The sequence below is a fragment of the Microplitis mediator genome, chromosome 5 (assembly GCF_029852145.1).
Source record: "Microplitis mediator isolate UGA2020A chromosome 5, iyMicMedi2.1, whole genome shotgun sequence".
NCBI classification, from domain to species: domain Eukaryota; kingdom Metazoa; phylum Arthropoda; class Insecta; order Hymenoptera; family Braconidae; genus Microplitis; species Microplitis mediator.
In genome coordinates, this window is record NC_079973.1 from 2,568,615 (window position 1) to 2,587,896 (window position 19,282).

General features: G+C 37.7%; 1 protein-coding gene across 4 annotated transcripts; it reads right to left on the reverse strand.

Annotated features, from left to right (window-relative positions):
• Positions 1-866: 866 nt before the first annotated feature.
• Positions 867-14,053, reverse strand: LOC130667612 (nuclear hormone receptor FTZ-F1 beta). Of its 4 annotated transcripts, none has more exons than XM_057469289.1 (4): positions 13,488-14,053; positions 13,066-13,424; positions 4,647-4,944; positions 867-4,237 (listed from the first exon to the last, which is right to left on the reverse strand). In XM_057469289.1, exons 3-4 carry the CDS (start codon positions 4,804-4,806, stop codon positions 1,668-1,670), a joined length of 2,730 nt encoding a protein of 909 aa, XP_057325272.1. In that variant the 5' UTR covers positions 4,807-4,944; positions 13,066-13,424; positions 13,488-14,053; the 3' UTR covers positions 867-1,667. The 4 variants fall into 4 exon arrangements, with proteins under 4 accessions (XP_057325272.1, XP_057325275.1, XP_057325273.1 ...); XM_057469292.1 differs by lacking the exons at positions 13,066-13,424; positions 13,488-14,053 and adding exons at positions 9,019-9,180; positions 9,268-9,943; XM_057469290.1 differs by lacking the exon at positions 13,066-13,424.
• Between the last annotated feature and the right edge of the window lie 5,229 nt (positions 14,054-19,282).

Below are 19,282 nucleotides of genomic sequence, written 5' to 3' on the forward strand. Positions count from 1 at the left end.
TCTTACAGTACTAGACACGGAAACCCTACTGTCTCTCCCTCAAATTCGCTCGGTAATTTTAAGTAGACATCATCCACGTTGCCATATATTTTTCTCACATATACATATATATATGTATACATACACACATGTGTCTAGTTCTCATACAAAAGTCTACGACACATGTTTTTACATAAAATTTAAATCCCTTTTATTTCATTTTTTTTTTCTATTACTATAAAAAAAAAAATTACACCATTGCTTTAACGTTACATTGCAGTCTTTTTAAAAGGCGTACATAAAGTAAATGAATAATAAATTGATTATTAAGTTTACTAGATAACTACTAAATAGACTACGCTAGTGGACTCGCGACGGCATCGCTGGAAATGCCGCGCGAGTTAAAAGGCCAACAACGCACGCGTTCAACGCGTATCACACATGATACGTAGCGCGTGAAATTTATTATAGACACAATCATAATAATAATATTAATATTAATAATAATAATAATAATAATAATAATAAAAGACTACAGCCAACGAGGCAATACACCTATTCTGTGCTCTCACTCACGCATTCAGCGACAACCAGTTGCTTATCAACGGCACGCACATACTATTTATAATAATATATTTATATAAATATATATATATATACTCCATATATTTATATTTTTTAATCTAAATCATTTATCAATGTTTAGTATATATAATAAGGCCATTAAAATAATATTTCAACGGCTGAATTACAGAGTACGAATTACAGTGACGTAAAAAATGAGATTATGGATTTAAATTTCCGTTTTTTTAAATTCCCACCTCTGTAAAGGCACTCACCTTAATTTAAATTAGACTCACACATAACCATTAGATTGCATTTTTAAATTGTTTTCGTCGATAATTAGTTTGTTTTAAGTACATCTTCCACTGGGATAAATTATGCTTTAAGTATTTTTTAGACAGTACGAAATACTGGTGATTTATAAAAAAATTTATAATTTTCGCAATTAAACTCTCATACAATAATAATTAAAATTATTACTGTTAATAATAATAAAAAAAAATCATTCTTTGTCATACCGTTTGCACTCACGCTCATTAATTAGTACTTACAAACTACCTTTCGTAAATATATATAATAATAAAATAATAATAATAATTTAGCGCGTGTCCAATCCTCTTGAGTTTTTACGGGCCTCTAATAATTTTCAGTCTCACTCGCACCAGGACCCACGCTTGGACGATGCAAACGTAACCGTGTAAGGCCGTTGCAATAAACTCCTGTATTCATATATATATATATATATATGTATTATATACATATATAAATTTTTATACTCGTATATAAAAAAAAACAGGAATGCAAGCCCTTGTTCGTCTTCACTGGAAGCATTTTGATAGAAAATATATATATAATTTTTAATATCTTCAATATATTTAATATATGTATATATTTATTATCGTAGTCATCTATCAGCGTAAAATAATTTTTATAAAAAAGTTGTCCCCCACCGCGAGCTACTGCGGACTATACGAAAATTAGTCGTTTTAAAAACAATTATAAATTATAAATTTTTTTCCTAATCATCGGCTAGTATATTATCTATTAACTGGAAACCTGATTACCGGTTGCTGGACCCAAGATTAAGGTGACGGATTGATTATTTATAAGGAATTTAATTATCATCAGTGATCGCCACGCAGAAGTTCCATAAGGAGATTGAAGGAGCTGCCCTCCCCCTCGGCGCGTTTTTGACTGAGCAATTCTTTACCCACTTGGCAGGTTCTCTGTAGATCGGGTATCCGGAGCAGCAGCTCGCCAAACTTGGCCGGCATCTCTGGATACCTTGCGATGGTGTACTGCTGCAGTGCCTGTAGCGCCTTTTCCTGAGAAGCCCGTACTTTTTCCGGCTCCTTCAGCTCACTTGTGTCCGATGTCAGCAAGACTATCACCTTCATAGCGACGTACTCGTACTGATCGACACGTAATCGCCGTAAATTGTTTGTGAATGCAAGCATTCTTTCTATACAAGTTGCTAAGCCGAGTTGTCGCGCTTGCTCGAGGGTAATTGACTTGCCTAGAGACACACGTATCTCTCCGGGGGTGCTCATGCTGCGAAAACAGCATGAGAATAATAGCAGTTCGCACCAGGAGTTGATAAGTAGGCATATTTGATCGTCGATAGATATATTTTTAAATAAAGGAAGACTTTTGCACCATTTGACGATTTTGTATAGTCGATGGTCAGCAATATTGCACAAATTTGATAGTGGGTCTGGTTGCTGGCCGGTCGTATCACTGCTGGGATTGCTTGCGCCACTTGTGGAATTATCAGTACTTGATAATCCGGAGGTTGAGGAGGTTTGCTGCTCGTGATTCGTCGGATTCGTTGGAGCAACGGAACTGGGCCTTGACTCAGCGCGTCTTGATTCGTTATTATTGTTACTGTTGTTGTTGTTGTTGTTGTTATTATTGTTGCTGTTGTTGTTATTGTTGCTATTATTATTACTATTACTACTACTATTATTACTACCATTAGTATTACTATCGATATTGCCAGCACCGGGACCAGAACCAGAACCTAGACCACACGTATCAGGATGATTGGATCCATTTGATCCGCTCGCTTGGCTCATTCGATCATTATCGTTGTAGTGCCATAAGTGTTCGACGTCCATGATGTCCTGGAGCAACTGGGGAACTACCTGGATCTTGTGGGAGTGATTCCAGTGATGCCGTGTGGAATGATGATGTTCGCCGGGTGGTGCTGGACTGCCACAACTACCAGACATTTTTTCGCCGGGAATCCCCCCGGCGGAGCTGCCTATGAGATTTGCTGGCAGCGTGTACGTGCACTGGTAGGTACTCCTGCCGCCGCGGGTTCTGTCCTCGCGAATCGCCTCCAACTTCATTCCCATGTTGAGGCACTTGTCAAACCGACAGGCCGGGCACTTTTTCCTGGTTGCCACAGTCACGGGACATCCTGCGCCTCTCAGGCAAACGTAATTTTTCCTGTTCTGGACAGTGCGTTTGAAAAAGCCCTTGCATGACTCGCATGAGAAAATTCCATAGTGGAAGCCGCTTATCTTGTCACCGCATATTGGACAGGGACTGTTGATGAGCTGTTGCCTTGTTGAGATACCAGAGGGTGCGGATGGAATTTTGCAGTCCTCTTGATCAGCCTCGGAGTGGGTTTCTGACCCGAGCTCGGAAACATTTGAGTAGTGGTGGGCGTTGGTAGCTGAGGTTGCTGGCAGGTGTAAAGGACTACCCTGTGGTACTTGGTGATGATGCTGATGATGATGGGCGTGCCTTGGCTGCTGGACGGGCGAGTGAGTGGGCGGACTCAGAGAGCCGTAGCTGTAGCAACTGCTCGAGGCATCGGAATTATTCCGTGACAAGGAGTGAGACAGAGATAGGGAGAGCGAGGACGTGGAATTATTGAAGCTGTGTCGTGACAGCGAGAGTGATGAGGAAGGAACTGGACTACCGGCACCCAGAGCTGAGTGCCGGGCTGCGTGTGGACTCTGGGTCGGCGAACTGAAGACGCTGTAGGCCGAGTGTATTGCTGAGTCTGGGGACGGAACTTGTGACCTCGTGTGACTGTGTTTCGTCAAGTGATGACGGGGGTTTAGAACGGGGCTGTGATTAGGAGTGGAACTGTTGTAGCCACCCAGAAGTTTACCCACGAGCAGAGGTAAGTCGCTTTGCTGGTTTTGCTCGAGCTCACGTTGCTGATGGTGCTGCTGTTGGTGCTGATGGTGATGATGATGATGATGGAGCTGCTGAGCGTGTGACAGCGGCATTGACGCGTCCACGTGTGAACCGATACCTAGACCTGGACTCGATCTAAAGTCCGGCTCCGGTTTTATAGGAAACTTTTGTTCCTGAGGACCAGGACTCGCGCTGCAAACCTGGACGCCCTCCATCGAAGTTTCCTCGTGGTCTTGATTAGTGATTGTATTGGAAGACATTTCTTGGTCCGAGAGCTCGCCCTCCCACGACATCGGACGTTCTGGTTGCTGGTGATGTGAGTCATCGACGCTCGGGCACTCAGACTCCCCATCACGTTTTTTTTTCGTACGTAAATTAACTCCGCGGAAGTCAATCTTGCTCACTTCGCCATCGCTATCTCCAAGGTCATCGATCGAGCTCGATTCTGCGGGGTTCGTTATTGGACTTGGGCTGCTCCCACACGAAGAGACTACTGATACAGTCACGCCATTCTGACCACTCAGATACTTAACACTTTTGACTACAACAGAAAAAAAAAATATATATACATAAATATAAATATTAATTCTATGATTATTTTTATTTAAATGATATTGTGTTTTGATGTGAGAAAGCACTTTACTCAAGTGCCACTCGAAGGAATGCGGATTAAATCAGCGTTTGATACGCCAGTAAAACCTCCGGTGATTAAATTTATACATCGATAGCATACTGCCGATATAATACAGCGAACAAGCCAAAGCACTCTGGGAACACAATAACCATAATCACTACCCTTAACTTCAGAGGTTCAGTTCAAAGCCCACTCCCACCCGTGGCGCAACATTAAGCTTCAATTAATCCCGCCGCGTTCTCTCAGTGCGATATAATAATCTCGTCTTCGGTACGTATCAATAAAATAAAATGAGTATAAGCATAATAATAATTACCATCGTGCATCTCGTGGACCGGTGGCACATTGATAGTCGTCACAGAGACATTTTTTCCAGCCTCGATGGTGCGGGATGAGCCGCTTGTAGAAGTCGACTTCCACGACTGTGCCGGTGGCCACCAGCCCGGGCCCTCCGTGGGCCCGTTTTGCTCCGACATCCTCAGCTGGCGATTAACCTTCGCCAGGCGGTCCGCAAGTCACGTGATTTATTCCTCGCTGGGTTGATGCTCAGCATCCTGAGCACACCGGGTTACTTATATTACCTCTCGTCCACGCTGTAATATCACTTTGCTCTTCTGTAACATAAATATTAATTATTAAATTACCATCGCCATTAGCATTTACATCTACAAATTACCACAACTATTATGCATCCATATATTTATAATAGGATGATTCAAAAAACAAACAAATTTTTTTTTTTCTTCCAAACAGGTTCAAAAGTTTCGTTTAAATAAAAAAAGACGCCTGTGAAAATTAGAGCTCTTAATATTAATATTAACATGGTCCGCATTGCACTTTTCTATTTCCCATAAGAATAATATGGAGAAAATTTTTTTTACATCTTCTGATTTTTATACGTAGCTAACGATGCGTCATAGGAATAATTGGCAGGCATATTTTTGTAGGGAATCGAATGCTCTACAAAAAAAGTTTCTTACCATTTTTTGAGGAATCTATTTGTTGAAAAGTTATTTGAGGTTGAAGTCGAATTCATATTAAATTTTGAGATTTTCTTACTTTTCCGGCGAAACTATCAGACCTATTACAAAATATCATTGGAACTTTTTTGTAGACAATTTTATTCCCTAGAAGTTATACCGAATAAAGTTTTTTCGAATTCCGCATTGTTTTCTAGTTATTTTTATTTTAATGTCATGCTCATAAAAAAAATAGTCTTCTGATCGATTTGAAGAGCTTGACATTAAAATAAAAATAACTAGAAAACAATGCGGAATTTCAAAAAACTTCATTGAGAATAATTTGTAGGGGATAAAATTGTCTACAAAAAAGTTCCAATGATATTTTGTAATAGGTCTGATAGTTTCGCCGGAAAAGTAAGAAAATCTCAAAATTTAATATGAATTCGACTTCAACCTCAAATAACTTTTGAACAAATAGATTCTTCAAAAAATGATAAGAATCTTTTTTTGTAGAGCATTTAATTCCCTACAATAACATGCCTGCCAATTATTCCTATGACGCATCCTTAGCTACTTATAAAAATCAGAAGATGTAAAAAAAATTTTTTCCATGTTATTTTTATGAAAATAGAAAAGTGCGATGCAGACCATTTTCATATTAATATTAAGGGCTCTAATTTTCACAGGCGTCTTTTTTTATCTAAACGAAACTTTTGAACCTGTTTGAAAGAAAAAATAAAAATTTGTTTGTTTTTTGAATCACCCTAATTTATATATATAGTATACATGTGTGGATTTATTTACATATAATATTAAATGGTATGAAATATATATATATATACATATATATTACAATGAAACTAATCATAGTTAAGCTTCGCGGCGAACGTGCGTAACGGTCGTCCGTGCAAGGCCGGCCCACTTCCGGTCCCGCGGACGACCTTCGCGCGGAAACGGACACGCACATGGCAGACGATATAAATACAATGAAGACCGAGGAAGAGAGAAAGAGACAGATCATGTGTGTACACATCTCATATATTACAATATAATATGGACAGTCGTGTGGTGCAAGAGCTGAGGGCGCTACCGACGTTTAAGAGACTCGCTATCTGACGTCTGTTGAAACTTAACTCTGTTTCATTTTATAAATACATGTGTGGGTATTTGTATTTATATTGATATTTGTAGAAATTATATCAAGCGTGTGTGTAAATGACGGAGTTATGGATGAGTGTGTGCATTATTATTGCGGATGGTGTAGACTGGAGAGAGGAGAGAGGACTGAGGACAGACAGCAGGGTACGAGGCGGTGGTTGCCTTGGGGCCGGCTTATAAAAAGTCGCAGCAGCCGCGATATGACGCACTTGGGCTCTTAGAATATATATATATATATAAGTATACATATAGGAGGAGACGGAAAGGGAGAGCCGGTGCCCATGAGTGGAGAGCAGGAGGATTCTTTGCATGGATGAGTGTGTGAATGTGTAGGAAGGGAGCAGCGAGAGGAAGACGACTTGACGCGAGGTCGACAGGGGGATCTACGCATTCCTGGGACTCGTGTGTTGTGTACACTCCACTTATTCTTTTCTTCAATCTTTATATCATACATACATACATATTCCCGTGTCTAATACTGACATTTATAATGTACACTAGTTGTAAGAGCTGGTACTGAGTATTTCCGTACACGGCATCCACGACAATTTAACTCTTCCGACATACGATCGAGTTAATTTATTTACTTCCGTTTTAGGAAGTCGGGGGTATCTACTGGGAACTGGGAACTGAGAACTGGGAAAATAGCAAATCACGGATAGGAGAAAATAAAAGGGATTTGGTCGCTGGTGTTGTTTATTTTATTACTTTTTATCGGGTAAGTTGTGGGACCGGACGGGGCAACAGCTGCCGGAACCTGTTCTCGGAGTTTTTATCGATTAATAAAATAAATAGATAATCGCAGGACCTGCATTCCTGCCGGGCCACCTCGTTGGTATTGGTCTCCGAGTCTGCTCTTTCTCTCTCTTTTTCTCCTTTGCTTGTACATATATGTACGTATATATATATAATATATGTTGTATGTGTTATATATCCTCTCGCTTCTGATTCTGAGACACGCAGAGACCGACAGAACGACCGGTTATCTCGTTTGGGCGTTGCTCTACACCACTTCGCCTTCCTTCTCTTTTTATAACTTTTCCCTCGTGCTCTCCCACTACACTTAAATATATACATACATATGTACACACATGCACACCTCATTCGAGTTTCCATCAGTTTCCTTCCCTTCCCCGTTGGCTTCTTATCCAAGTACTCGTACCGTCGATTTCTCAATCTTTTCCACATATTTATCGCCAACTTGTTTCGCTGCGTCATTTTTTTCCTCATATTTTTTATAATTTAGCATCCAAACAATACATCAATTAATTGCAACACTCAATGATAATTTTCCTCGACGGAAATTATTTTCTACAGAAAAACAGCAAGCGAGCAACCGGAAGGGGATGAAACCAGAGGTCAACGTTTTTGGAAGCAGTTGTAAGTAAGTCGAGTAACAGAGTCGTGAGAGTAAGCAGATAGCGCGCATGCTCGTCATCTTATTCTTGTTTTTATTCTTTCTCTTTCTCTTCCTCTTCCTCCTGCTCTTACTCATCTTCATCCTCATCCTCATTCTCGTCTTGGTCTTGCTCTTTATCTTTATTTCTTCTTGTTCTTTCTCTCCATCGTCCGCGACGCATGAGTATTAAGAGTAGAGTAGCAGCGCAAGGGACGGGGGACATTATCGGGGATGCAGCGAGACGTAGGGGGGAGAGCAGTCGATGCAGGCATCAGCATTACATCGGTGGTAAGGTCAAGGCCCTCGTCGCCCTACCCCCAATGCACCTTGGCGGTCACGTGACGCGACTCAAGGTCCCCTATCCCCACTTTGACGTCGTGCCGCGTGCACTCAAGCCGGACCGGTGCGACGCCCGAGAGTACCACCACGTCTTTACTGCTTCTTTCTTTTTTATTATCCTCCTCTACACTCGTTGTCTCTCCTCTTGTCTTGTACTTCAACCCTCTATCATAAAATAAATATTACATTTAAACTCCGCTTTTTTTTAACAAAAGATTAGACCGAACACTCGCGTCGCGATAAAAACCCGGGATTTATGACAAGGGATTTTTATTGCTCAAAACATATATATCTATATATATATATTTTTTGAAACCTCAAGGCAGGTGGTAAAATCTATGACCCCAAATTCAAGTTAATAATAAAAAATCCGGAAGTCTTTGGCTGCCGGAAGTCATCAAATTGTGAAAAAAAATAAAAAAGAGGAAATGGAAAATACATATTTATATATATGTATGTATAAATAAATATATGGAAATGAAATAACATAAAAAGTGGATTGAAATATTGCGCAAGTGTTTGGTCGAATCAGTAATAAATATTTAAGCGATTAAAAGCCGAGTGGACGGTTGCGAAATGTAATATTTCCCCCTCTGTTAAATGCACTGGATATGTACCCCCGGGAACATAAAACAACCAGCAGCAACAACTTTTATCCTCGAAATGCCAAGCAGCTTCGTCTCTGTTTCTATGTTATGTGTAATGTCAATCTGCAGTACACCTTCTGCAGCTATCTTACTCAGACTCTGCTGTAAAGTTTATAGTCTTTATATATATGTGTAATAATATTTCTGTACCAACAATCCGTCCAATGTGTATATAATACGTACGTGTTTTCCTTTCACCCAACTCTCGATCCTGCCACACAGCATATCTTTAATATCGCAAAGTACATAAGCGACCAGGAGAAAGAGAGAGCGAGAGAATTATTTTATAGCTCGTTTGTCCATTCAAGTCACGTTTTTTTTATTTTTTAAAATCTCTCTCACTTACTGTCGGAATAAAATAATTATTAATCAAAAACATTTTTTTACCAATTAATTTATTCAGGTAACAAAAATATATTTTAAAATACGTACTGTAAAATGGATAAATAATTATGCAATCCAGCTCATAATTCACTCGGCAGTCATTCATACATACATATATATGTATATAAATTTAACTCTGGTTGATTAGAATTTAATACTCCAGACAATCCGGTTATTCAGATAAATATTTAATTCCTAATATAAGAAACCGTGAACTATATCCTGGGAAGTGATATTTAATTAAAAATTTAACAAAAAATATATGTGTATATATTTATTGATGGATAATTAATGAATAAAAATGATTAAGTCACGCAACATGTAGATTTGGGTCAGCCACCGATCTGAGAATACATGAGAGGATCGTGGTCTTACGTAACGTCTTCGAGGACGATGTCAAAGTCGTAATCGAAAGGACGAACGTTCTCCTCGATCAGCCACCGGCACTTGTCTCTCCCTCTTTCTCTTTCTCATTCTCATTCTCCATTTGTATAGATATCGCACCGTCTTTTCGCGCGCGAGTTCCATTCATTCGCGGGGAAATTACGACTATTATGTATCTGCTATTCAACATAACAATCATCAGCTTCGCTGTATATTATTCATATTATATATGCTACTGTGGGATTCCCCCACTTATATATATAAATATATAATCATAAATGCTTTTACATACGAGTAAATATATTCATATTTACGTAACTTTATAATATGCAGTGAGAATTGAGAAAACGGAATTTTCTCGAGCGACGTAGGAATTAATGTGATATATATATATATATATATGTATGGAATGAAAGAACGAATGTCTTATATATATTATTATTATTATTATAAAATGTAAGGTCGTCGGTCGTTAGCGCAAGAGAGCAGAAAGTACAGTTACGTTGCTGGCCGCGATGATCGTGCGGGCGAGAGAACTCTGGCGTTATGCTCTCAGCTAAAGACCGAGGATCGGTTAGGGGTCAGCGAGAGCCAATGTGTCTAGGGTAAGATACAGTGATGATGACCGGCAGAGACCCAACCAGCACACAGACGAAGACGATCAGAAAAAGATATACGATGATAGAGATTAAGATGGAGATGGAGATGGAGATCTGACGAGCAGGTGAACAAGTCATGTGCAATAAAAGAACTTAAATATAAATTGTTAGATAATTACATTAATGTGTCTATTAAAATGTTATGAGTAATTCAAATTTAAATTTACTATGGACCGTAATAAAAATTCATAATTTATCACAATGGGGAAAGAATTCTGATGATTAATTTGCGTTTAAATATTTAAATAGTCCGAGTCGGATAATTGAAAAGGAAATAATTCCAAGAGATTGAGATGATAAATTATGTTTTAATAATATATATATAAATATAATAATAGTTTTGTGAATGGGTGAATAGAATTTCGGGCGATCTCGAGTGTAGATGAGCGGAGGCCAAGGAAAAGTTTTTTATAATAAATATATGAATATAAAGTAGATATGAGTGGTTCGGTATGTCGGTGTTCTGGTGTTTGGTGTCTCGGGATGATGGGAAAGAATATATAATAAAGAAACAAGTCGACGTGCGGTTGAGGTGCGGTCACTTGGTGTAGTCACCGGCGACGACTCTCGAGAGGTTCATCAATATTCATAAGCGTCGTTCTGTCCCTGTCCAGGCCCCGAGGATCACCAAAGAAGATCACCACGGTGTTAACTCAGAAAAAGTATCTGAGAGGGGAGAGACTTCTACGAAAACACGTCGTATGGAGTACGATGTGCGTGTGTGGATGGATATGGGTGACGATAAAATCACGCGTAAAGTTGCGCAAATCCCCGTAGCGGCGATTATGGAAACGCCTGGAGTCAAAGTAAAAAAATAAAGTAACGTTAAAGGAGTCCAGAGCTGGGGAACAAAGCGGGTAGAGAGTATGTACAAACTGATACTGTGCAGAGAGAGTTGTAATATCTGCTGGTGATATACGTGTAGGATGTATGTAGAATGTAAGAGATAATAAAAGACCATGGAGTTTGCATCAATCACCCGGGAGAGACTTAAGAGACCGAGAGATTCAGGTTGCATTATATATGTTATGCACAATATCTTCTTATATATATATACATATGTGCACACATTATTATACGTATGTATATTATATGTATAGTAAAGAAGTTACGTGCCAACTACCGTACCAGAAGGTAAGATAAAAAAAAAGCGAGATACGAGACGGAGCACGTGACTTGGCCCTGGGTATGAATCAACTCTGCACGAGATAAAGTATATTTAAAATCTAACGGAAACACGAATTTATAGGCGTTTATCGTGGGAGGATTATGGGGAATAAGTAGAAAAAGTTTACAAACAGAAGGCAAAGTAGCAGGGAAATAGAGAAATTATGGAGAAAGATATTGTGTGACAAGTGAGAGTTGGGTAATCGTAAAAGTTAAGATATAATAATTGTACGCCGGCGTGTAGTAGAGAGTCGGCGACTGGAGGCGGAAGAGATTTCTAGGATTTATGACTGTGCCAGAGTACCGCGGAAAGGTCGTCTTTATAATGCTGTTGTTTCTTGTTAATCAGCAGCCGGAGGATTGGATTGGAGTGGAGTGGACTGTGTGTATGTGTGTGTGTGTGTGAGTGTGTGTTGGGTATTGAGCACAGAGTCAGTCAGGGTGTACAAGTTTGTTGATGGTCTTTTCTGTTTAGTCGGAGGTCGGTCACACGAGCTCTGAGAAACCGGCACGTACTCGCCGTGCCGACAGGAGCGTCAATTGTATTACCGTAATCGCGGCAATATACCGCTAAGTTGGTCTCTCCGGTGCGTTAACGATGCAAGAAGGAGTTGATTCGTTCCCGTTTAAATTTCTCCTTGTCTCTTTGTCCCTGCGGGTCGATTGCGTTCATGGGAACTAAACGTTAAACGTTTTATTTAGTCTTCAAGAATAATGATCGAGTATTTTATATACATATATATATATTTGTATATGTTGTATAGTAGTGGAGATGAGACTCACGGGGCCCACGGTTGATATAAAAAATGAAAAAAGATATAGTGGAAAAAAAAGTTTGAGGTAAGAATAAAAAAGAGAGAGGGACTGGAAGGTGAGGAGAATCGTGTGGTGAACCCGGTGGTTGGCGCGGGGGAATAGACGAGAGAACGAGGGGAAGCTCAAGGTCGGTTGGACTGTCAGAAGCCTAAGCAACGTATAGTACACAAGCCGAAATATCAACACACACTGTCTCTCCTTGTTCATATTCTCTCTCTAACTCTCTTTGCACACATAACAGCCATACACGTTTTACGACATTTTATTGCCTTCTACTTGGTCTCGCGGGACAGGTTTAATGTTGCCAGAGTTGTCGTCACGTGCCAGAGAAAGGCCTACAAGTAGATGAAGATAATATCCACTAAAATATAAATAAATAAATAAATATACAATTGATACTGACTATTTAAAATAAAAAATAGTGATGTCAAGTGTCAGTATCTACTGGCTGATTAAACGTTTCCTTTTATCTTATTGTCAGGCTTAGCGATTGATGTGTGACTGGTCTATACGGACTATTATTGTACGATAGATTAGATTTGCTCAGGTTTATCACCAAGACGGAGTACAAAAGTGCGCTGACTACTCCCAGGGAACAGAACATAACCTCATCCGCGGAAGCAGTGGATTTATTTCCCGGCGTCTTCTCTCTTTACTTTGCTCAGTACACACATGTACGTACCTACAAATAACACACACACATGATGAAACGGCACAGCACGTACACTAGGTACAAACATACAAAACCCATACAAACAAGGAACATTACCACGGGGATTTCAGGAGCACTCTCACCGGATCGGCCTCGCTCGTGACTTACCTCATGCTCTTACTCTGTGGTTCCTCAGTACAGTCAGTACAGTCCTCAGTCCTCAGAGCACAGAGGAGACCGTGTGTGCGCCGCTCTAATACACGCTCAGGACACACGGGGCCACGCACTCTCTTTCTCTCCTTCTCCTTCTCGCGAGTGGGTCTTCGGTCGCGCTGTCGTTCTTTTTGTCGTCGTCGTCGTCGTGTTGTCTCACTCGAGCGAGTCTGCCCCTCGTACCCGCCTTCACCAGCAGCAGCACCACCTCCTCCACCACTGCCGCACTACTCGCGACCGCTTGTTCCTTCTTTCTCTCACCCGCACTCTTTCTACACCAGTCGTTAAACACTTTTTTAAATCGCGGTCCTTGTCTAAGTAAATTATTATTATTATTATTTAAATAATTTAAATTATAATTGTAATTCAAGTGTTACCTTTTATTAATATGTCGATCTCCAAGTATCCAGGGTATGGAAGTCTCGTCCCGTCTCTCCTGGTTACTCCCGTAGCACCTTCACCAGGTTTAAAACACTCAGCACGATAAAACAACACACACTGATCGCGTTCTTGAGGTGGTACACCAGCACCAGCACCACCACCACCACCACCACCACTGCTGCTGCTGCTAGACTATACCTTCTGATTTGTGAATTACCTAGACTATCACCAGGAAGGACAGTAGTTGTATGCAGTGTAAATAATTGTATATTTTCCTGTGGTGTAGGCTGCCAAGAGCAGGCCAAGAGTCTAAGACCGACGATGGCGATGACAATGCGTGGTTTGGTAAACTGGTGAACGGCTAACGGGTCAATGACGATCGCTCCACGGCACACCTTTGCGTTACGTTACAACGGATTTTACAAGCCAAAGCCACTCGCGCCGCCACGGACCTCGAGCCTCTACCTCTACTCTCTACCTCCGACTCTTCTCGCCTCTGGAACCACCACGAGACTCGCAGTTGTGTGTGTCGGAGCTGGCTGCTGTTAGTCTGCTTCAGGCTGACCAAGCCAGTCACAGTCAGAGCAGTACAGTCCACTCTCACGAGGGTGCGCCACTTGCTGGCTCGAGGGCGGCCATCTTTCATTCGCGGTTTGGATTTCGTAGTGAGGAGTAGGAGTAGGAGTAGAGAGACAGAGATAAAAATATTGAAGTATACGGAACGTAAATTGAATTTAAATCGCGCAGTAGCTCAGATAAATGGATGTTATTTAATGGCAGTAATTTAAATCGTAACCGCGGATGTCTCTGCTGTAGGACTGATTTTTGGTAAAATTTTTTTTTAATATTGCGTTCATTTTAGTCGCCATCTTTTATTTAAATATGGAAAAATTTAATTGCAATTAATTGACGATTTATTAATTGGATTTTTGGATAATTAATTTTGGAAATTAAATTTTTGATACTGATAATTCAAATTTTTGAATAATTAAATTAAATATTGAGGAGAAAATTAATTTATTGATTTAATTGTGAGGGTAATTAATTTTATTACTTTGGTTATTTTATTGTTCGAAATTCAAATTTTTTAAATGGTGGATGAGTTTGCTGTTTAAATGGAAAGATGGCGCAGAAGCTTGCTGCGCGACGCCATCTGCGCAGTTTGAAAGTAACTACTGGTGAGTGCGTCAGTACCGGCCGCGATCGCATCTCTTTTCGAGAAATTAAAGTTCCCACGTTAATAAAAAAGAAGTGCAAAGTGTTAGTGCAAGTGAGTGGTAATTTCAGTGATAAATAATTAATTTCAAGTATGATCTGATCCGATAATTGATGAAGATTCACCAGGAAGCCGGCGACAGAGCAGAATAAGGTAAGAGTTATAAATTTAAAATGTGCACAGCAGAAATTTTTTTGTTGATTTAAGAAAATTTATGATACTGAAGTGAGCCGGTGTCCAATAATTTTTCTAATCGATAAATTATAAAAAAAAAAATATTTAAAAAAATTGCACTTGTAGTTTTTTCAATTTTCTATATGTGCATTTTTTTTTTTGTGATTGATTTGTTGAAAAAAAAATCAAAAAATTTTTAATTGTCTGTTAACTTCAGAATCAAGAAAATTTATGAGTGTGAATGTAGCAGACATCAGACAGATTTGAAATTATAAATAAATAGAGTAAATAATTTAAAAAATGCACTTATTAATTTTAAAATTTTTTAAATGCGCATTTTTTCAAAATTTTATTTTATCAATTATTTACTCTATTTATCTATAATTTTAAATTTGTCTGATGTCTGCTACATTCACACACATAGAAAATTTATGAGTGTGAATACAGCTGACGGTTGTCAATTTTTTAAATTTTAAAATAAATGAATAAAATGTAAGTAGAATAAAAATTCAAAAATGCGAGATCTGTATGCGCATTTTTTTAAATTTCATTATTTTAATTAATTAATTTATTTATTTCAAATTATAAATTATTTCATGTTTGCTACATTCACATGAGTGTAAATGTAACAGACATAAGACAAATTTCAAATTTCGATTCCATATAAACGAATTAAATAATTAAAAATATAAAAATAAAAAAAATGCACCTCCTCATTTTCAAATTCATTAAATGCGCATTTTTTAAATTTTATTCGAGTTTTATTTTACTCAATTATTTCAAAATTAAAAATTGATAATTGTCAGCTACATTCACACTCATGAAAATTTTTATTTAAATTCATGCAAAAATTTTCTTAGGGCAAGTAAAAATTTTTTTCTGTGTGCATTTATCAAAAAATTATAAAATATGAATCTACTCCATAACAATAAGTAGTTCTTGGTGTTATTCGTGATCAAAGTAATTACCGGTTATTGAAATGTAATTGCCCAACGTCCAATAAGCTTCTCCATCAATAGAACCGGTGATCGCGAGGTAATATCCGTTAGATGCCCTCCAGGATATTACTTAACAAGAGACCTCAGGACGATAAATAGCAATAGCCGTGCGAAAATTTTTAAATCTTACAATCGAATGATAATTTCCTCGATCAGTTCTCTAATCTGCTGGCCATTGCCTCCACTAAAAAAAACCAAAGCTGTACCCAATTCCATCAGAAGCGACGTCAATCAGTATAATTTATTCAACAGATTATCCTGTCACTGGTCATCATCAAACTTAACAGTCTATCAATTGATTTTATACTTTCGTAATTTATTTATCAATTCTAAAATTATTATTTTGTCGTTGATCGTCTGTACATCGTCTGCTATTTTATATTTACATTTCACAAGTCGCGGGTTTAAAAAAAATAACATTTTACTTCTACTTGATTTTGAAAGCCGATTGCTGGATAGGATATAAATTATAGGTTTTGTATATTTATATATATTTTCATTATTTTAAACGTCGATGTCGAGCCAATGGATTCGTATATAACTTAAACTACACCGCGTACAATCCTCTTCACTGTCTTTGTTACGAAATAAAAACGCAACGACAAGTACATTGAGTAACTCTGTGCGTTCAATGAACACATATAATAATATACCGTTTAACACTCTCTGCTGTTAAGTGATGCACCTCCTGCTTCGCTCCCCGGTCATAAATAAAACTCTGAAAAAAAACAGTATTAATTTTTCAAATGTACTTATTATTTTTCAAAAGCCGCAACAGGTAAACCTGAGTCATAATCCTGAAATATACAAATATATTTACTCACAAAGCAACAGTCAGTGAGCTTCGAGGTATTAAACGAACAATACGCTCGTAAAAATATTTTTTCTAAGCTCATGCATGCGGTCCAAGAGATTGAACGTAAGATTTGCCACAAGTACGCATTAATGCACACGATTTACATAAATCGTTTGTATGGAAAGTCAGTTTGTTCGTTTATTATTTTTACTCCGACCCCCACTAGTAATAATTCTCATATCGTCTCTATTCAGCGGGTAAATGTGCGTATTACAAATGAAATCTAATATGCAATTTAGTTTTTCAAATTTGAAATTTTTAATCATCGGCATGTGTTCGTATGTAGGAATTGTGTAATAATGGCGCCGATTACATTCCAATTCAGTTGTAGGCTGGGTAAATCGGCGAGCAAAAGAGTTTAAATTGCTGGTCTATTTTTATTTATTTATTTATTTTTTATATATATATGTGCTCATACTTTCAGACATGAGTTGAGTTTAAAGAGCGAATTTGGAATTCTAGAGAGATTCAGTGATCGCGTGCCCGAAATGGACGATCGCAAAGAGTCGATACCTTGACCGATGTCAATTTGAAAGGAGATCCAGCAACTCGATCGTTTTTTTATCGAGTATTTTTTCTCTTTTAATATGTTCAGTGATCCCATATATATAGATAAATATCCGAATGTATATAAATTTTTTAAGACGCAGACGTGAAAGTATCCTGATGCCTAAAAACAGAGATGAGCTAAAATTTTTTTTTAGAAAGTAATAATTAAGTTGGTAACAAAAAATTTTTTAGCTGAGTAAAAGTAATTTGTTTCGGTTTAAATAGAGAGTCAGAGGTCATGAGACTAGAGTTTTGTTAAATAATAAATATTTTGTTCGAGTAATTAATTTAAATGGTTTTAATTAAATGTTGAGCGCATCGGATGTGTCGTCAAAAATTGCAAAATTCATTGGGAACGGGACATAGTCCATTGTGCAGGAAGTACGGGGACTCTCCTATTAGGATGTTATTTTTTTTTTTGCAACAATCCTCGCGACACGCGATCTGTCGATCCGTTTCCTTTGTCATTCTCTTTTTCCGATTGCAACTGACGTTGCGCTTTCACATTATTTTAAAGAAGCTACAGAAAATACAAACACCGCGAAATATTAAATTATTTTTAAAATTAAATACTTACACACTAGAAAATTCTTCGTATTTGTGTAAAGAAAAAGTCGGTGCTAAATATGTAACACTTTTGTGTTTTGATTTAAAATCCTGTTTTTGTGTCGTTGGTCGTTCATTTTTACCTCCAAATTAACTCCCGATTTTTACAATATAAATAGATGTACATAAATTTTTATAAGTATACTGTAAAAAAATTGCGGATCGGACCCGAATTAAATCCAGAGTGAATGGGAACGGGTGACTGTTTATTTATTTGATCTTCTCGGAGTAAAATTTACTCTGAAGGGGAGTATTTTGAATCGAACTCTGGCTCGGAGTGAAATTCACTCCTAAAGGGAATTTATTTGAATATTTAAACTCCGGATTGGAGTGAATGCGAATTTAAATAAAATCCAGATCATTGAAAAAAAAAATTTCCTATTGACTCCATATGCGGAGTAATTTTTTCTAAAACTCCGGAATTCTGAGTGACAGAATTAAAAAAAATCCGTAATCACTTCGAATTAACTCCCGATTTTTTAGTGTATAAAAAAAAGATCCTGAAGTTAGCAGACAGTTAAAAATTTTCGAGTTTTTGTTTTAGCGACTTAATTTAAAAAAAAAATAAAAATATGCACATGTAGAAAATTTAATAAACTTCAGGTGCAATTTTTTCAAATAATTTTTTTTTAATAATTCATTGTTCAAAAATAAAATCCAAAAATTATTGGGCGTCGGCTAACTTCAGTATCATACAAAAATAACACAAATAAAAATGTTAAATCAACACTACGTGTGTTGCAGATGACATTCGAATGTGTAAAAGTTTCTAAACCGGTCACAGAGAAAATTAACATTTTTTTGTGTTACATTTAAAATTTTTCTGTGTCAATTTTTTACCCCAATAAATTATCTTATAATAAGTAACAAAAATTTGTGTAAAATGTTCCAACACAGTTTTGTGTCAATTTTTACAAAACCTTTTTACCGCGCAAATGGAAATTCTTTTAAAACTCACGTCAATTAATAGTTTCTTCACTCGGCCATGATTAAATAAATTTTTTTAATGCATTTAATAGATAGTTATTAACATAAATTTAAACGTGAACCGCGAATTCTCATGAATGAAATGCTAGAAAATATATATATATATATCCACAATAGGTATATTGTATATTTTATGTGACTGTGGTTTTCTGTTGGCTGTATTTTATTATTCCTGTTACTGTGTACCTGCACACGTACACAGTGTAATGAAATGAAATACAAAAAGATCAAGTAGTAGTAGTAGTAATAGTAATTGTTATTGTAATTGTAATTGTAATTGTAATGAAGAATATATTTGTATTGTAGGTAAAAGTATAATAAAGTGATAGGATGGCAGATGGCGCGAGTTACGATTCTTGGCGGCTGCTTGAAAACACCTGATGATTTTCAGCAGTGCGGCATGGA